This window comes from Haliotis rufescens, unplaced genomic scaffold (assembly GCF_023055435.1).
Source record: "Haliotis rufescens isolate VD_foot unplaced genomic scaffold, xgHalRufe1.0.p SCAF_4, whole genome shotgun sequence".
Classification (NCBI taxonomy): domain Eukaryota; kingdom Metazoa; phylum Mollusca; class Gastropoda; order Lepetellida; family Haliotidae; genus Haliotis; species Haliotis rufescens.
This window is the reverse complement of record NW_025964112.1, coordinates 10,614,001-10,635,727: the sequence shown is the minus strand read 5'-3', so window position 1 is coordinate 10,635,727 and position 21,727 is coordinate 10,614,001. Positions and strand designations below refer to the sequence as shown.

Below are 21,727 nucleotides of genomic sequence, written 5' to 3'. Positions count from 1 at the left end.
GAATCTACAGATTATGATACTAAATGGACGTGTAAAACCCATTTCTCTCGTCTTTGTTTTAGATTGTCTGTGTTGTCCACAACTTCATATCCCATCCTATCTGATCATTATCCAACAAAAAATGAGTAAAATGCTACTGTCAATTTGTTCCAGCTACCTTTGTATATGATGGCATACATGAAAATCAGTGATGCTTCAATAATGGCGCATCATTGTTCGTCTTTTTAGCCTTAATGAGAAGATACCAAATCCTTCAATCACAGTTTACTCATATTATTGCATTAACCTACATGGTCTACTCATGCATACAAACTCATACAAGTCTGGTTTGCATTAATTTTGGGCGTGTGCCATCTGGAGTTCAGAACAGACGTGTGATCAGCTCTTTGGGTGCATTAAAAATCAGATCAGTTGTTGTGGACATATGGGAGTTTCATATATATCACACCTTTGCAACATGTTGGCAAATACAACGTACCCGGACACTATAAATGAACGCTAGATGCCAGCTGTCTGTACACAACTGACATCATGGAGAAAGTCATCATTTGCAGCATTGTCGCTCTGATATCACTAGTTCTCGCTGCAGGATCTGGGTTAGATAAATCAAGTACACTGGAATCCGTGATTGCCCGACTGGCTTTCAATGACAGAACAACTCGTAGCAAAAGTAAGTGTTCACAATCTAGCAAGTCTCTGACATAAAATACACGTTTCTTATGGTATATGTGTATTGTACATCAATACGAAGACCTAATAATTAGATAGACCGATTATAAAACTCATTGAGGTTCAAAAATTCATTTAGTTTATTACATTAACAATAAGCAGCTCAGAAGAAGCACTAGTCTGGTTGTACCCACACAAGAGACATCGCGAAAGCCTATGTGTTTCTTACCTTCGCTCTCTTCACCCTAGCCCTAGAGTCCAGCCAAGACAAGCGAGATGGGGAAAACATCAACGCCAGACTCGAGGCTGTGGAACGTCAGCTTTTGGCATTTAAATCAACACCATTGGAAAGAAGAACCCCGTGCACATCCAGTAAGTCTTGCTAATCCGTTTCTTACCATCCACAGTCGACGTGGAAGAACTTGGTATGTCCTACAGTAGATATTCACCAACAATCGTCTGTCCACGTGGAAGAACTACGTAAATCATGCAGTAGATATTTACACACCATTGCCTATCCACGTGGGAGAACTTGGTACGTCCTGCAGTAGGTATTCACCAAAAATCGTCTGTCCACGTGGAAGAACTACGTAAATCATGCAGTAGATATTTACACACCATTGCCTATCCATGTGGTACGTCCTGTCGTAGGTATTCATCGATCATCGCCTGTCCACGTGGATCAACTAGGTACTCATGCAGTACGTATTCACCAACCATCACCTGTCCACGTTGAAGAAGTAGGCACGTCCTGCAGTAGGTAAACAGTAAAACAGTAGGTATTCACACACCGTCGCCTGTACACGTGGACGAACCAGGCACGTCATACAGTAGATATTCACACACCATTGTTTGTGTACGTGGAAGAACTTGACACGTCCTGCCGTAAGTATTCACACACCATCGCCTGTCCACGTTGAAGAACTAGGCACGTCAAACAGTATGTATTCACGAAACCTTCGCCTGTCTAAGTGGAAGAAGAAGGCACATCATGCAGTAGGTATTCACAAATTATCGCCTGTACGCGTGGAAGAACTTGGCACGTCCTGCAGTAGGTATTCATCGACCATCGCCTGTCCACGTAGAAAAACTAGGTACTCATATAGTAGGTATTCACCAACCATCGCCTTTCCACGTGGAAGAACTAGGCACGTCATGCGGTAAGTATTCACCAACCATCGCCTGTCCACGTGGAAGAACTTGGCACGTCCTGCCGTAGGTATTCACACACCATCGTTTGTGTACGTGGAAGAACTTGACACGTCCTCCCGTAAGTATTCACACACCGTCGCCTGTCTACGTGGGCGAACTAGGCACGTCCTGCCGTAAGTATTCACACACAATCGCCTGTCTACGTGGAAGAACAATGCACGTCATGCAGTAGGTATTTACCAACAATCGCCTGTCCACGAGGAAGAACTTGGCACGTCATGCAGGAGATATTCACACACCATCGCCTGTTCACATGGAAGAACTTGGCACGTCAAACAGTAAGAAATCACACACCATCGCCTTTCCACGTGGAAGAACTAGACACAGCATCGGTAGTTATTTACAAGTACCTCGGAGTGATTATTACCACTGATTTATCTTGGAATTGAATTCATTTACATGTACACAACAAGCCATAAAAGCAACATTTTGCCTTAACGATTTATCTGCAAATATAGAATAGATATTGAAATGTTACTCTTCTGCTTACACCCCTTGACAATGCTGGTCGGAGGGTCTAGACTGGTGATGTACGTAAATGAATATTTTCTTTAGGATTTGGATAAACTTTGCTTGTTTGTCCAATGTATAACAGTTTTCAGAAAGAAATATCTACAGCCATCCAGTATGTTATTTACATATCAATACTCTATTAAACATGTGAAACAAACAAAAGGAAGACTGGAAAGTAGGAGCTCAACGTTGTTTAATGTATTTTCTGAGGATGAATTTGTTTCCTATTTACAAATGCTGTTGTAGGGAAGTCTGTTGTATCACTTGAAGCCACTTGAATTTGCAAATGTATCTATAAATTAAAACATTCTGTAATGTAACCAATCTGGACAGGTTAGCGCCGAGAGGCCTACATTTTGAATAAATCATTTTGATTATGTAGTTGTCACGTCATACAGTAAGCATTTACAACTGTTAGCCAGTCTACGTAGGAAACCTGACCGCATAACCGAAAAAAAGATTTATTCAAAGGCACTTCTTTCGCAAACATGTCCTACCTTATTGACGTTGCGATAGTACATGTTGAGGTTCCAACATTATTCACAGCGAGTTTGGCAATATATTTAAGGTAGAGTACTTGGCGAACAAATACTTAGAGAATGTATTGTAGTAACATCGACAAAGCTTGACGTTTTACTATCGCAACTTGATAGTTGCGTACTGTGACGTCATGTCTACTGTTTCGACTTCCCATCAGGAGAGCTTTATGACGCCAAAGTGGAGTAGGAAGGGACAACAGTAATAAGTAAAGTATATATCGCTAGTCGGAATGATATAGGGTAGGAAGGGGACAGAAAAATATACTCTTCGAAAAAGGAAATGCAAAACGGATAGTTTTAGCCATAAAGCAAAATGAAGAGGCATAATGTATTATAGTGTCAGTGACAAATTTCACGGATCAAAATTATCACAAGAAGAACATGCAAACCATTAGTCGGGAAACACGCACGATTCGGAACGTACGCAGTGCATTAACAAAAGGTAATGGAGCTGCACGTACTGAACGTGCAGCAGCACTATGAACGCTATTAAAGTGCAGGGTTTTTGATCGCCTGGCATCTGCGTCAATCGAGCAGTGGCAGTTCAACAACATGCCAAGATAAACAGAAGTGCAAAGAAACAACGTCATAGGCCGCTTGCAGACAGGGGAATCCCGATCAGCTGTAGCCAGAGTTTTCAATGTAGCGCCCAGCACCATCACAAGGCTACGGGGTTGGTTTCAACACCATGATTGGCCTAGGTCGGGACGACCAAGAGTAACCACCCCCGCCCAAGATCGCTACAGCCGACTGCGCCACATACGTGAAAGGACGTTCACAACTACCTCAACCGCATCCCAAATACCCAGACTGCGCAGAATCTCCGAACAGACCGTACCCTAACCGTTTAAGAGCAGCAGGTCTACAAGCAAGACGTTCTGTTCGACGCGTCACTTTGAGTCGACAACATCGTCAACAACGACTGCATTGGTGTCGTCAACACAGGGTATGGCTTTAGCTACGACGGAGAGATGTCTGTTTCAGCGGAGAATCAAGATTTCACCTCCGTCGAGGTAATGGAAGAGCACGGGGCTACAGACGTCGGGGAGAACGTTACGCCGGAAACTGCGTACATGAAGTGGACAGGTTTGTTGGGGGTAGCGTTATGATGTGGGCGGATATCTCTCATCAAGGCAGGACAGGTTTGATCCATATCCAGAGCAATGTTACGGCTAAACGATACATCATAGCAATCCAGTTTGTTCTAAAAAATTCACGTAACTTACGGGTCTCCACGCTGTTTCAATATGTTTTAACAACTCGAAATCGGAAATATCGACGGAGCTCGTCAAATGTGCGTGGTAACAACTTCTCATCAGGCGGCGCTGCTCCAAATATGTTTATAAACTAGTATTCACATTATCAAAATTTGGCTGTAATACCTAAAGCACCATTCAGCCTTTTTTGTAAAAGTGTATTGATTCTACAATCATAAATTTTCCTCCGATAGCCATAACTGGACATTTATCAATTGTGAGATTGATATCTTGTTTAACATCCAATTGTATATGCTTAAAGTATTTATGTCGTACGCACACATGTAGCTATACAACCGCTCCAATGAAGGAGTGATCAAGTCTCCCATAAGAGTGTTACACATAGTCGTCATAATGAAACCATAATGATTTTTATCACAAAACGATAATATTCCATGGAGAGTTATATATGCATTCTATGCGATAAGTATGATATAAGATATGGGCAACTGATAAGCATATATATAGAGGTTATCACGCAAGTGTGTTTGGGGATGGTAAATATCCTGTATTTCAAATAAACATTGTATTAGCGAGCTTTGGCGAGCTAAATACATAGTGTTTATTCCTAATACAGGATATTTACCATCCCCAAGCACACAAGCGGGATAACCTCTTTATCACATAATATGATATATCATTCTTCAGTTCATTGTTCGAAAATCTCTTCCCATCTCTCACATACATTACCTAAACATTGCACAAACAAGGTAACAGACGAAACAAGGTAACAATTCGGGCATATTTCTCCCAAATCCAACTGTTAATTTGTGGAGAAGGTTCCGAGCCGCAGAGGTCTGCACAAGCACTGATATGGCACCTGCTCCCGCTATCTCAAGAGTTTCCTAAACACCTGGTTTGTTGTTTTACGCCGCACTCAGCAATATTCAAGCTATATGACGGCGGTCTGTAAATAATCGAGTCTGAAACAGACAATCCAGTGACTGACATCATGAGCATCGATCCACGTAATTGTGATCAGTGACATGCATCAACCAAGTCATCGAACCTGACCACCCGATCCCGTTAGTCGCCTCTTATGACAAGCATAGACGCCTTTTTATCCAAGCGTGGGTTGCTGAAGACCTATTCTACCCCGGATTAACGTTAAACGCCCTAGCTACGTCTCTGTTAGACACTGATTTTCAGCATTTTAGACTATTCTTTTGATAATGATAGCAATTATCCCAGTAGTTTCTCCAGATTCCCGATGGTTAATTCTGACTCGATCGCTGATTATGTTTGTTTATAAAAAAACTGAAAGTTGTCCCTACTTTATCTTTGATATTTGCATCTCTATCCGCATATAACCCCAACGGACATCGTTTTTATCCGTTGGCTTTATCCTGCCAAGAAACCTACCCATTATTTGATAAAAAAAAATTAAATATATGGCTTCTGTGAAATATCTTTTTGAAAATTGAGTGTTTTATGTAGGTTTACATCTGATACTTATACTGACGGATGTAATTTTATGACAACTTATCCCATTGTCTCTATTTCATTAATGCATTACATTTCTAAGGTTATTCGTATGAAATCCCAGTGAAATCAATATGTTGTGAGTTTGAATATTTTTATTTCAGATAGATCGCACGAATTTGTCTCTTTCCAAGTGAAATTAACGCAACACATTAAGATTGTCCAGAAGCATGAGGTTCTCAAATTTGACAAAGTCACAGACAACAAGGGCAGAGGTTACCATGCCTCTTCCGGTATATTTGAAGCCCCCGTGTCCGGCACCTACCTCTTCTGGGCCAACATCCTGGGATATAACAATGGGTACCTCAATATTGCATTGATCAAAGAAGGTGTTGTGATTGGAATGGGGTTTGGTACGTATGAAACTAAATACAGCGTTGCACCTCTTACCTTCCTGACGGACATGAACGAGGGGGAGAAAGTCTGGTTTACAAAACCGGACGGAACAGTGCACATTTGTGGCCGATTCTCCAACTATGGAGGAGTCCTCCTTCACGCAGCCTAAAGTAAAGCAACAAATGCCAGTAATAGGTTTCATGTCTTTGATGTTGCTTTGACATTTCAAGCTCGAATCACCTGAGACAAAAGAGCATTTGATTTTGAGGTCTATTTGAAATGTTCAATAAAAGTTTCGTCTCCCTTCAATCATTTCTTGTTTCTTGAAAGTCTTAGTGAGAAAGCTCGTACATGTAACACATCGATCACCTCTTTCTGATGTCTCAACAAACCATACAACAAACGTCAATTATCTCAACCCCGTGAAGATTCGGGTTCGAATTGATCTTCGGCAACCATTGCATTTCGAAGAGGCGACTTACGGGACTTGGTTGATGCATGTCATCGTATCTCAGTTGTGTAGATCGATGCTCATGTAATCTGGTCCATACTCGATTATTTACAGACAGCCGTCATATAGCTGGAATATTGCTGAGTGTCGCATTAAACACCAAAACAAACAAACAATGATCTTAAGTTGTCTATAATATATTTTGCCCTTTTCGCCAAATGGAATCTGTTTCGGCGGATAATCAAGACTGGTTGTTCCCTTGCATTGGTATTTTATTGAGACGCGGATATGTTTTACAATCCGATCATTTGATACAAACTGATACATTTAAAGTCTAGTCTATGTTGTTTTGTAACTGATAATGAAGTAATAAATGTCTCAAATAGTCGGTACAAGATGGAAAAACGACGTAAAACCAAACACTCACTCATTCCTTTTGGAGTATATGCCTTAACAACTGACAAGGTAGTTGGACAAGAAAGACGTCCTATAAATCTTGTGACATATAATTGTTTATCTTCATTTTTAATACATTGTTAACCAACCATCTGAACACATTGTACAAATGATACACTAATACTATTGATTGATTGATTGATTGATTGAGTGATTGATTGATTGAGTTTGATTTTACGCCGCTTTTAGCAATATTCCAGCAATATCACGGCGGGGACACAAAATATGGGCTTCACATGTTGTACCCATGTCGGGAATCGAACCAGGGTCTTCGGCGTGACGAGCGAACGCTTTAACCACTAGGCTACCCGACCGCCCCCCTAATACTATTGGGATGGTATCTTTGGCTGCCGTAAACGTTGTCTTATTAGGTCAGCAGAAACAAGTATTGGGCGAATTTGTTATGCCAAAGGGTTCACACTATCTCATATATTGATTGCACATTTGTCAAATGAAAACTTTGCACCTACGACCGCTGACGTAAAGGGTAAAAGGGAGACAACTCTTTAACCCTTAGAGACCAAACGTTGTTGAAATGTTTAACTATCATTTTTATTAATACAGTCACGAACGTGCTGTATTTTAAGTTAATGCCATTGCATAACACAAGGGGTGTTACACAGAAGTAGATGATATGCATACTGACACACTACAACTATATCTGGAAAACCACGATACTGTCAGATCACAATGAGTGTGTCAAAACTCCTGCGAAATCTTTTAACGTGATATTAGATAGATTTTGATCATTGAAAAATTGTGGCATAAGATCGAGGTTACACATAACCTATATAAGGATACACGATTTTATCTTTTTAACTAAAATCTACTTAAAGCATGAGACGACGATAAGCGTAAAAAGACGATAAGTGTATAAGAGTCATTAACATTAAAGAAAGAGGTGCTGAATGTGATTCTACGTACGATTTACCGACTTATAATACCACGAATGTGTATGTCACTGGCAATGGCTTATGTTTGTCCTTTCACTGAAGCTATTTACAACCTGCCTTTCTCCGAAAAGAAAGAATGTGTGAAATTAAGTGTGGTGGCTACCCGCCTAATCAATTCGAGCTATCACCCACATTAAACTGACACGCCACCATATGACTGTAATACTGTTCAAAGCGGCGAGTATACGAGAGTTTAATTGTGGAAATTCTTTAATATTAAGCCAAGGAAACTTTGGTAAGTTGTGCACGACCACAATAAACGCAAATTCAATATATGATGGTTTTATAAATATATTTCTTTAAACATTTGGTAAATAGAAATATTGTGAACATGTGTAAGAATCCTCTCTAAAAGGTCAAGTAAAGTCAACATAGCAACTTTACAAATTTTAATACTATAGGGCATACTTAATCCCAGATGCTTGACCAAAATCAATTTGAAAAACAGAAATAGTGTGGAACAGACAATAAAATACGACACGGGAAGAAAGTCAACATAAACACCAGAACACCAATGTAGATTTTGTAGCAGCTTCACAGTCTACAGTTCTCCTTGTTTTCTACAATTCTACCTTGACTGAGGTTTATATTGCCGCGTGCAATTACAAACCCCGTGGGGTTGCGTCCTAAAACTTGCTAATCACCTGGCGACAGGTCTCGCTTCTGTTTGGTTCTTATTTTGTGTTATAATGTTTTGTTTTATCCACGTTTTCACACGTACATGTACATGTACATGTGACAGTTTTACATCTTTGGGCGGGGCACACAACAGGTCTAGGTGCAAATAAGATAGTAAAATGGTCACCATTTGATGCATTACATGTTCAACAAAACAAGGACAAAAATGTATTTCATTTTTCTTCAATGCATAAATTGTATTCAATATCCAGTTCTCCTTGGACGGCAACGTCTATAGTCAAATTGGCACAAAACCTCTGATCATCTGTGCTTCAGTCTGCGAATCACACTATTCTAGTGTAGTTTCGAGTTTCACTTTTCCTCACTAATTAGAACAACTGGCCCCATGCAATCATTGGAATTATTGCTTATCTGCTCTGTGGCATTTGCCGGACTGCTGATGATTTTCCCTTCTTAACTGAAAGAAAAACAGTTTGTAAGCAATGAGGCAATTAAGTAGGTTGGGGAATATAAAAGCAAGGATAAAAAGATGGTAACAATTACATATTTTGCCTCAATTGCTCATAAACATAAGGTTGGTTGCTGGTTGGTTCTTTTTTGTTTAACGCCGCGCTCAGCAATATTCGAGCTATATGACGGCGGGCTGTAAATAATCAAACCTGGAACAGCCAATCCAGACAAACCTCAACATCATTGAGGTCATGAGCATCGATCTATGCAATTGGGATACGATGCCACGCATCAACCAAGTCAGCGAGCCTGACCACCCGATACTATTACGACAAGCATTGGTTGCTGAAGACCAATTCTAGCCCGGATTCTTCACAGGACTATAACATTACGACTTCATTTCCAATTTCATATCGTAATCTCAGCAAGATATTCCCGTGTTAGTTTAAAGCTTACCTTGAGAGAACTGCAGTCTGGAAAAGTACAACTCTTCGGTTCCATATAATAAAATCTCTTAAAGGTAGACATTTCTTACAATCTACCCTGATGGATGATTTTGGAAGCTGACATACCCATAATCACTACTTTTGAAGTTGATGTACTCCTTGTAGAGTGAGCCTTGAACACCGATATGTCTATGTTGGCCTTTTCCATCATAAATACGATCCATCTGGATATGGTGCATGTATGAACTGGAAGATGAGGTTTCCAACAACTGAGCAAAAGGTTATCTCTACACTACCTATCCCGAACTGTACGCCTTGGCTTCGATCTCCTTAAGTATATTCTTATGCAGACCACAACACATAACAACGAATCTAAAAAGGCTTTAAATAACAGTGCTGAAGCCTACTTACCTGGTCTACATGTTTTATACCCAGTACTTGGCTGGGAAGACATGTGGCCCCCTGTCACAGCTGCTATAGCGTGTACGTAATAGCCTCTAGGATATCTGTCAAGTCCCATATCTATAATAGCCTGTAGGATAGTCAGTTTATCTGTCAAGTCCTGATCTGTAATAGCCTGTAGGATAGTCAGTTTATCTGTCAAGTCCTGATCTGTAATAGCCTGTAGGATAGTCAGTTTATCTGTCAAGTCCTGATCTGACAGATGCCTCCCGTTGGAAGCGGTTGTTGTTATCACAGCTCCCACAAAATCCTACTCAGTAAGCATGGGTGTTCCGATTAATATATGGAGAGCCAACTCTGCACAGTGCTATTACTGTCGATTTACGCTTCAGGTATGACCATAGAAAACAACGCAAGCTACGTGTGTTCTGATCTGAGTATGTTTTACACCAGAATAACAAACGATAACAAACGAGATCAGTTCAATGAGGAACGACATTCAGTTGTTACGTGGTGACGTCACAGATCTTGAAAAACAACTCAGGGATACCAAACAAGATCATCATGAGGTTAGATATTGATGCTGTTAATGATGAGATCCATAATGGTTTTGATGCTATTTATTCAAGCATAGAGGATCTTAAGAGACGTAGCAGAAGGAACAACATTATTATCTATGGTATCCCTGAGATTGCAAACAAATCTTATTCTGATAATACAAAAATAAAAGATTGAATGTTCTGAACTCGGCCAGAACTCATGACAGTGAACTGTTAACACTGAGGGATATCGAAAGGGCACATACGATAGGGCGCATGTCGTCCGATATACCAGGCCCAGTTATTGCAAAAATGTTCATTGTTACGATAAAATAAAGACTCTGAACTTGAGAGGTTCTCTTAAGTCCAGAGGCTACGGTATAGTAAACGACCTAACGATGATCCAGAGACAAGACATAAAACAATGCATAGAGGAAGACACAAGCAAACATTATTTCTATAAAGGTGGTAAACTGTCATCTGTGACAGAAACAACCCACGTCGGGCCGACAGAGGTAGCCCATTGCCAGGATACTTCATACTGGGACTTTCTCTTAGACAGGTTTAATCTGTGTAGATATTCAAACGATACTGTTCTTAATAACTTTAGAAACGTTTTATTAATGTATGTGCTGTTTTAAATGTACACATTATGAATGGCCGCTGTGGAAGTGATTCTGGGAAAGGTGATTTTACATTTGTTAGCAATGCTGGAGCAAGTGTTATTGATTACATTATTAGCACCACACCATAGATTTTATTTACTTGTGCTAAAATTTTGATATTGAGTCACGCCACGAATCACAGCATCTGGCTATCACAATGTCTTAACGAGCGCTTCATTCATGTGGAAAACCATCGTTTGTTAACGCCTACCATAGTCATTCAATGTTTAAGTGGGATAACAGCAAAGCAGACATTTTCCAAGAACGTCTGTTATCAGACACTTTTGCATGTCTCTTAAATGAAGCTATTGATTCTGTTTTTACAAATATTGATGAAAGTATATCTTACAGAAGCTAGTGTATATGCAGAGAATGTAATCAAACGGGAATATACCCCAAACAGAGAAAGTAAACAGTGGTTTGACTGGGAATGTGAGTTGTTAAAGAAGGAAAGATTCGCTCTTTTCAACCATTTCAGGAAATTAAGGGATAACGACTCACTTGCTAAGTAATAAGTATAAAGCTACTTGCAGAAAAAAACATTTCATTGTTAGAAGCTGACAAAAACTAGAATTAAGTATCAATCAGTTTCGGACAACCTTGAAAAGCCTCAACGAAAGAAGGAAACTAAGAATAATATAGAAATGCATGAGTGGACAATTACTTCAAAAGTCTTTTTAGGCGGTGATGATCCCACAAATAACTTCCAGTTGAACTCTTTTGATAACGATGAACCAATTTTGCAACGGAAACATTAGATTCCCCAATCTCAAAAGAAGAAATTAATCTGAAATCTTGAAAAGCCCTGGACTTGATAGACTTATAACAGATTTTTTTTTTAAACTCTCTTGATAACACCCGGTAACCTTTGAACATTTTAGCGACTGTGCTCATAAATTTTTCTTCAAAATTTCTGACACAAAAATAGTTCCTATTCTTTCTTATGGTTCGGAAATATGCTTACGCATGTAAAATATTCTTGGTGTTAAACACAGTACAGTTAAACACATGCCCTTGTACATTGTATATATATCACTATATAAAAATCAAAAGATATTGGTTGAAATTACTGAAAATGCCACAAAGTACCTTACCAAAAAAGTGTAATATACTACTCAAAAGAAGTTAAGGATCACCTGATTCTTTTATATTACAATAGTTAATCTCTCATGCCATGACAGATTAACATTAAATATATGAAAGAATCGGGTGATCCTTAACTTATTTTGAGTAGTATAATATGATGCTATTGCATACAATGTTAAATGTCTACTGTATAAATGTGGGTATGGTTACATCTGGGACAACCACAGTTTCTTTGAGAATCATGCCATGTTTATATCGAAAATAAGGCAGACGCTTTTTGACATGTACTTTCAAACATGGAGATCTACTGTAGATGTTTCTAGCAAATGCGAATAATATAGATATTCAAAATGCAAATATGCGCAGAGAATTATTTCACTGATGTAAATATCAGAACATGCAGAATACCATTAACACAATTTAGACGCAACTCACACAGGTTGATGGTTGAAGTTGGCAGGCACACAAAAATACCAAAAAATTTAAGATTATGTAGACAATGTTCTTTAAGGTATTCATGGACCTATATTGCAGGCCCTTGTCAAGTTCAAGGTTGCAGGCCTCCAAGCTTTGGTGCAACTCAGCAGACCCCTGTGAAATGTCTCTTGTTTCCGGGTGAATCCAGAGACAAGACATGCTGTCAAGGTCAGCAACCCCAGCTCCATCAGAGGGTGGGGTGACCCTGAGGGCTGGTCAGCACATTCACTGGCATTGTCACTGACATCCTCAGCGACATGGATGGAGCACCGTGGCTGTGCCTGGGAAGTTGAATATCATACTTATAAAAATGAAATAGAGTTTCATTGTACAAGTTCCTATAACTATACTCTTCAAAAAAAGAAACGTGACACTAATTTCAAAATGTTATATAATGCGATTGTTTCAAAATAGGACACAGAAACCATAATTGAAACACTGTTTGAAGATCAATGTACACAATGTTCAAAACATAAATGCAGGATCCTGTGCTGCACGTTTTTTACAGGCGGTTGCGTTTGGATGAAGCTGTAAAATTGATCCCCAAACGCTACGTTTATGTGCTTTGCATGTGTTTTCGCGAATTATAGTCACATCATCTTTCTGTTTGACTTATTTGGTTCTCTTTTAGTGTAATTAGTTTAGATATTTGGCAATATTTAATACATTGTTAACCAACCATCTTCACATACTGAACAAATGACGTGCTACACTTAAACTGATCGCTATATAGCGCCTCACACACACAAGAGCAACTCAGAGAAATAAATCCACGTGAAAAGACAGATCACGCACTTGCTTTGAGTTGGAACCCCTATACCATGATACTTTCAATCATGAAGCAAATGGGGCGTGTACGAGGCATCAAAACAAACCTGGTGATTATTGCAAGGTTTTTGAGTGATTTTCATATTCATTGTAACCAATGACAAGATAGCCGCAGATGCTCAACTTCTGTACTACAATTGTAGACAGGTCTCCAAAATCCTTATGAAGCAGATACATTTGTATTAAAGAACTTTATTATCGATGATATCGTGTCATTTGTGGGAACATGCTGTACATTAATGTACACTTCAAGCAATACATGACTATGTCCAATATATGTATTAACTAAAGACAGCATTTTAGAAGGTCATGTGGCACATCAGAAATGTATCCTTTCAGGTCACATTTCCGTAAGGTCTGTTTCGGCCGATATTCGAGACTGGTTATTATCCGGGGTTGACGTCTTTAAAGATCAAATATTAATATTTGAAAGTCTGAACATATATACTTAGCTCATGATGTTGTTCTCATTTGACATAAGACCAAAAACGTTTTCAAACAGTTTATATTTCTTAAGGTTAATTCACACGCTTGTATTCTTGCACAACGAATTACATATCAAAGTATACAATGATACATGCTAACACGGAGGAGAATCGGGCAAACAACCACACGCAGTTTCATTTTCCCACACGAACACCGTTTCATCCACGTTGTTCAATTACAGGAACGTGTTGCATAACGTGGGCAAGGTTGCTCATGATGTAAATCCCATTACTTGTGGCTGCAAAGACTCATCTTGCAGCATACACCTATGATATGGTGACTTTTGCGTACGCTCGATCCAGTTAACAATATCCATTTGATCGACCAACTATGTATACTCTAATGAATGTTACCTTTCTATTACTAAATGTCGTGGAAGCTGGGATGTGATGACAAAACACGTTAAGTTTTACATATGCTTGGCCCACTAAACAATGACCACTATTCCTAACATATGTGCCATGAATACCACGTGATGAATCTTATGATTATATCTTATGCGTGTAAAATACATAAAGTTTAAAATCTGCAATCTGCATAATTAGTTGTCAGCACTGGAAAGATTGTATGAAGGAAGCGCTGTTGAACTTCTGACGCAGATCTGTTGATAATGCGCAACGTCGCATTTGTGAAAGGTGGGCATGTAAAATATTCCCATTCTGCCGTTGGTACTTTGTTGATGGCGAGATGAACCGAGGAGACGCAAGTGGTGTTAAACCTGTGACGGAAATTGGCAAGCATATACACGATTGAAAACATTAAAGGGCATGGGACAAAAGTTTAATACAAGTAAGAAAAATATGTTTGGTTCTTCTTTTTATGTTTCACACCGCACACAGCAATGGTCCAGCTATATGACGGCGGTCTGTAAATATTCGAATCTTGACCAGACAATCCATCGATTGACGTCGTTGGGATACAATGACATGTAAATCAGCCAAGTCAGCCAAGTCAGCGAGTCACCAGTGGCCACTTACAACAAACACAGGGTGCTGGTGATCCCCGTCCTTACCAAAATGTTTAGGTGTTCTAACGCTGTTGAAACAACAATACTTTCGTCACTGGCTTATTCTGTCCGCACGTCAAACCTTTTGCCAAAATGTATTGCGAGAGAAAAAGAGTTTGTAGCCATAGCATATTCATAACATATGCTTTCCTTATGTCTTGATGTCTTTTTCTCATATATATCACCAAGGCATGATAATGGTCGTTATCCTTTCCTGATAATATAAGAAGCCCGTTAAGATGAGAAGACATTAATTTCGATGTTATGCTGAATGGATAGACGGAAATTTCATTTGAATCTCATGCCGAGATGTGGAGTTTTCAAATGAAAGACATTTCGTTCATCCATTCAGCATACATCACGCAAAAGTTTACAAAACGTGATATTTATAATCTAATTGTAATATGAATGTTGTTTAAAATCGTGTTCAGGATGAACGCATTCATTAGAGCATGATACAACCGAACTGTCATTAGTGAAATTTGTCCACGTGCTTACCATCGGCGAAATGCATGACATGGGATGCCGCTAAACCAATCACTGGTGTCAAGATACTCCAGTTATGATTGTTCATTTTTTCAAAGGGGTGGTCACGCCTTCACAAAACATTCATAAATTAAGTTCTTTCTCACAGTTTTTATTTTATTTTGCAATTGAAAGGCATGTGTATCTTCAAAATACACATAATCAAATTAAGGAATACATATATATTTTATTACCCCTTTCAAAGATAGTGTTAACTCGACTGTCGAGACAAACTTTATTGAGGCCAGAGAGGTTAGCAATCTTCTTCATCACGATACCAATAACATTTACACTAGGGCCTTACTGGTGCGCCATTCAGTGTCGTCGGTGTGAACTCGTCTCTTGGGAACATGGTTCAAGATTTCGGACACCAAGCCATTCTAAAAGTGAACGGATGACCTGCTTCAGGGTACAACTGTAACAGTAAGTGGGCCTAATTTGTTTTCATTTATGTATTCGGTTAAGAGTTTTGCAAACTTTGATGACGATACATTAACCACGCTTTACATTGCTAAGTCAATGGGGTAAAGGAGGTCATGTTGAATTTTAGATTTGTGTTATTTGTAAATATTCTTTATTGTCTATCGTCTTACGTCGAAATATGGTAACTCCCGAGGTGGGTTTGATTTTGAGAGGTTCTCATCCACAATATCCTGTACAGCTTTCACATCAAGAGACGGACAGGTTTTTATTTTGACGTCGGTTGTGCTGGTGATACTGGCTGCACTGCCGGCTTCATGGTCCGTCTCAGAACACTTTTCAGTTTCAACAGCTGTTGTGGGTAATAATACCATAATTATGTGGGTGCATGAAAGTCTTAACAATTAAAGACAAAGTAAAAGTCGAATAAATGAGTTTATTTCTCCCTTAGAAACTGATTTTATTTCTTTGGTCAAGCCCATGCAAATTACATGTTTATGATTGTGTAATTAATGGTCCAAGGTACATTTTATATTCCTTCAATGTCTTGAGTCATCTCAGGAAACGCATCCGATTTTACAACATGTCCATCTGGTCCTCAATGGTAAGGATTAAAAAAATAGTTCCATTAATGAATGTGTAAATCTATAGTGATGAAACCCAAAAATGTAAGTGATGTCATGCTCATTCGACAACATTTTCAACTAATCAGATCAGAGAACATACCTACTTTCAGAATATTATTCGAAATAAATCATCATTGACTTTGATGCTGGCATGTTTTGTGCAGTCTCGACGGTAATGAAGGAGAATGCCACAAAGTTGTTGTAGATTTGTCCACTTTTTGTCCATTTCTTCCACAAGACTTTCTTCCCTTCGTTAACCTTGACCATGCAGTTAGGGTAACAACGCCATACTGAACATTCCCCGAACAACACTCAGTGTTCAGAGTAACACCACCTTTGATGAAATCAATACAGAGAATCGAACCGTCGATGTGAGACCAGAATAGGTAGGTCCTGGACACGGTGTCTTCAAACAAACCATAATAACACCACCCGCCATTATTTTCTGTGGCCCGGAAAACAATTAGTTCGCATAAGAAACGTGTGTGACGATTGGGATAAGTACAATTAATTTCTGGTTAAATGAAAACAGCAAATCTTATACTAAACTGAGTATTAAAAAAGAAATATATATTTTCAGTATTATATGTTATTTTTAACACATAAGAATAACTAAAAGCCTGCCTGTGATACTGGTATGTGATATGATTATTATCCTTTGAATAGGCCCGGTGTGGATTAACTGATCGAACTATGTCCTGTGTTTGTCCCTTGCCTTTTTATACCGACAGGACAAGACCTACTTCGATTATTTCTTGGAAATTGTTGATGCAATTTTCCACGATATTTCCAAGCACTTGTACAATGTCAAAATACTGGACAGGATTCTTGTTTGTCATAAACAAATGAAAGCACACAACGTATGGGAGAACAACGATACCAATGTAACATTATCAATCACATTTATTGTTAATGTTTCCTACTTCCATGTGTACGTAACCGCCTCCGTGGTGCAGTGGATCAAGCGTCTACCCAGAGAGCAGAAGGTCAGTTGTACTGTCCCCCTGACCGCGTCATACAAAAATGCATTCAAAGATTGTATTTGTTCTTACCCTCCCTGTCGCTGGACATAAAGGGGACAACACAAGGGCTGTTCCACACGGAATCCCTACAATTTGTCTGTGTGGCGTATCCATGTTAAACTGCGACACGGCATCTCAATGAGCTCTCATTATAAAGTTGGAATAAGTCCGCACCCCCAAGCTCACCAACCCCAACCCCTCACACACACACACACACACACGCACGCACACACGCACGCACGCACGCACGCACACACACACACACACACACAATAGCAGCTAAAGTACATCGGTTGTAGGCGTGTACAAGGCTTCGACCCAAGACAAGTTAAACGTGGTGGGTAATGGTCACCAATCATTATAGTAAATTGTGACGCTTGTCACTTGAAAACAGTGAGATGAGTTGAATTACAATAATGTTGTAATGCAGAATAGAGCAAAACATTAGCTAAAAAATGAACTGAACAGATTACTATTGCATTACAAAGTTGATATATATTTCTGATAGTTGCTTTCAAGTTAACACAGTGTGTTGTTCATGACAAGTGATGCGCCATATAATAACCCTGTGTCCTGGCGAAAAACACTATTCGGATGTAAAACAGATAATATATAAAATACAACACAACTGTTGTTATTTCAGGGTTAACATTCAGGCATGCAGGCAACTACATGCATGTATAACACGAGTAGAATGCTGATGTAAATTGTACATCTGGCGGACGGATTAGATATCCGCCATTTGGTATGTATTTATTGCTCACTTGAGTGAAATACCACTTCATGTCTGAATTTGTTTTCAGTCTTCCTTAGTGACTGTAAGCCTTTCACTGATATGTCCTGAAATTCACTAAGAAAATACATTACATACATGTTGATACAAGATGTTATGCTTTCTTGTCAAATAGCATGGTTAGCGCATCGCTTTGCATGACAAGGTTGGCATCTGCATTTGTGGCTTCACCACTTATGAAATATCCTCCATATATCCGCCATAAATCTGTTTCATAGTTGGAAACAGTTTTCTTGTAACATATCCAACTGTTTTTCACAAGCAACTGATAACAACCTCAGTCAGAGTCATGTGGCACAGATTGGATAACGGTTATCATTTCAATGAGTGAACAAATGATAATCAGATCCTTAAACTATGCGCTTTAAAGAAAAAAACGCAAAGTTGAATAAGAACTGATCGCCATTTTATGATCAGTGTAAAACATTGTGGTTTTCATCATACGTGATACGCTACTTATCGACCCAATCTGTCTCGCACGTGCACCGCACGAGGCGATCGCCAGCTGGGAAGGATTCTGGTCATTGTATGATCAGTTAAACTCGCGTGCATAAAACTGTAAGTCGACGGTAACTGTATGCGTTTGGAGTTTATTACACCACGGTAGCATTTTCCCTGGATTAAAACCACATGTAAGTATTTTCAGATTCATATCAAACGTATTGGACATAAATTGTATCTGTGAGTTTGGATATATTATGTATAGACACTGTGTAGATGTTTATGGATTAGCTTGAATTCAGTGCTCTCTCATTATCATTGCATTTATATGCATTATTAACGACATGCTACTCTTAGCTGGTGCTCGTTTTTAGTGTGTTACATTTATTGTATTAATCCGCTGATCAGTACACGGAAGTTATACGTAACCTTCATGTAACCACACTGTCAATGAAGTGTCAGTCATACCAAGTAAGGGGAACTCCAATCAAATTCTACCAATCAGAAGGGCATAAACAATTAGACACGCAAACATATGGCTGACGTTATTGTGGACTTGAGGCGAGTGTAACGTTGATATTGGATATAAAAAATAGAAGTGACTGTTAAGCGCCGCACTCAACAATATTCCAGGCATAAAACATACATAAGACCTTCCCTGGTATCAATAGACGGGATAATAGATCATTAGTGATTTGCATTTTTTAAACTTTGTAAATATTAATTAATTAGTTACATTTTTTTTTCTCAGTTTGTAACAGTGATATGATGGTAAGAAACATTGTTGGTGATACATAATACCAATTGCAAATAAGGTTTGGGTGGGTTACTCCGAAACACGATACTTGATATCAAGACTTGCAAACAAAGACAAACCACAATTACCCTTTGAAAATGACAATTTCATTTTAATAACATCTTAAAATAATCGGTTTTGATCGTGCCACACAGATCCATGAATGTTCACCTGACGAAAGGGAAACAAGCTGATGTCGTTTTATGATTTGATATTTTGTATGCAAATTCCCATTCATATACATATAAAAGCACACGAGTGAGGTGGTGATCACCAAGGTTTTGCCCAAGTCGATGCCTAATTCATGGCTATATGCTATTTTCACAATATTTTCAAGCGCCCTAGACCCAGTGTCCAAATTTCTTCAAGTTCCATATCTCTAACATTCCACAGAAAGAAAACAAATTCTTATGTTTGTTTTATGATTTTGTGATATACAGTGTATTTTATAAAACTCTTGCTCAGAAGTTGTTTCATAAATGTAACAACATCAAAGCCTCAGTAAATCTTTCAAAAAGGTTGATGGTAGACATGTGGAGGACATTTCCAATTTTGACGCATCAGTGACAAAAATGATGTCCAATGCAATTCCCTTTTTGACTTGTACCATATGTTTCAGGGTTTTGGCTTTGCATTTGACTTGGCAATTGACTTGGCTTTGAATGTGTTTGTGATAGGTGCCTCGGTGGGGCAGGATATATACGATTGTCTTTTTCGCGAACACCTGGTATCATAACTATTTGTTAGTAATTCATAATTACATTGTCATGATATGGTCGGAATCTTACAATCGATTCTGCTTTTGGCAGAGATTCTTACGAATATGGAAAGGGTTTTGCGCTATTTCCAAGTACACCATGCATGTCAACTAGAACTAGGCATCGTAACAGCCTGTTTACCTGGACACACACACACCCACACCCCACACCCCAACCCCCACCCCCACCCCTCAGCTGTAGAACTATTTCTATTGTTTGTATTTCATTCAGTTACAAGGCAGGTGCACTTATATCTTACCAACAGCTGCCCCGTAAAGATCCGGGGTATACTAGGTCTTCAGCAACCCAGGTTTGCCGTTAAAGGCGACTAAGCTTGTGTGTGTGTATGCGCGCGTGTGTGTGTACGCCTTGTTAACTGACATACGGGAGACAGAAAAGTGAAGAATACAATAAAAGCAACCATTACAATTTGCATTGTCATAAGATGTCTCTCCATTGTATTATACCAACCATATCAATTGTGGGCGTTATGTTATAAATCGAGTAGTGATAATACCACGTTTTTGCGACAATGTGAGCATATCCAGCCCCACCAAACACATGGTAAGACAGCTCAATTTTTCATCTGAAAACAATTTGTACAAGTCAAAATAAGTAATTTCATCGGACATTATTTTTGTCACTGATTGTCACAAAGGTAAAAGCAACAGAAAACATTCCATGTTTACAAGAAATCTTTGCCAAAAGCTGAGTCGATTTTAGGGCTCCGACTATATCATGAGGATATACATGAAAGGCCGTCGTCAGCAATATTCCATTCATATCATGTTGGTTTACTTGATGTTAAAACAATTCTTCAACGCACGAGCACAATTGCTACATATTAATTATTTCGTGCCAGTGAAATATGTATTTGTGATCGAACAATGCGTAGCTGTGTTATCAATATCATTATGCGGTAAATCGGTCGAAAATGTTTTTGCGATTCGTCACATAAGACAGACAGATCAGAATTAAAATGAAACTCAAGGCATAACTCACAAGTGTCCTCTGATATCTTCAGAAGATGTACAGTATTGTCCTGGTTGCATTTGAAGCAAGTACAAACGGTTGGCAGGAGGATGTTTCAATACACAATTACTCTATATTGTGCATGGCACAAGGTCTGTCCATCAGTGACAAAATTATGTCTGTTGCAATTCCCTATTTTGAGTTTTATAGACAATTGACTTGCCTTTGCATGTGTTCATCTTTTCGTGAACACATGCTATCCTCATTATTTCATATGGATTCATACAAACATGCTTCAAATATTCTCGAAATCGTACAATATAGATTTCCTATGACAATGGAAAGGGTTTTGCCGCTTTATTTCTGAGTTTTGCATCGTTAGTGTATTAAACGTTATGACGGAAATATATATAACTGTTATGATCCATTACTACTTGGTCTCAACAATGCATTTATCTGCCTTCCGTCTATATTACATGGCGA

At 38.9% G+C, this 21,727-nt stretch overlaps 1 protein-coding gene across 2 annotated transcripts in view; it reads left to right on the top strand.

Annotated features, from left to right (window-relative positions):
- Positions 1-418: 418 nt before the first annotated feature.
- Positions 419-21,727, top strand: part of LOC124135795 (C1q-related factor-like) — a 44,730-nt gene continuing 23,421 nt past the window's right edge. The window contains exons 1-3 of one of the 2 annotated variants that reach the window (XM_046501342.2): positions 421-670; positions 919-1,041; positions 5,776-6,309. In XM_046501342.2, the coding sequence (XP_046357298.2) occupies positions 532-670; positions 919-1,041; positions 5,776-6,176 (663 nt within the window). In that variant the 5' untranslated portion in view covers positions 421-531 and the 3' untranslated portion in view covers positions 6,177-6,309. Of the gene's footprint in view, positions 671-918; positions 1,042-5,775; positions 6,310-21,727 lie in introns of those variants that run through there. The other variant, XM_048382318.1, reaches the window with a different exon arrangement.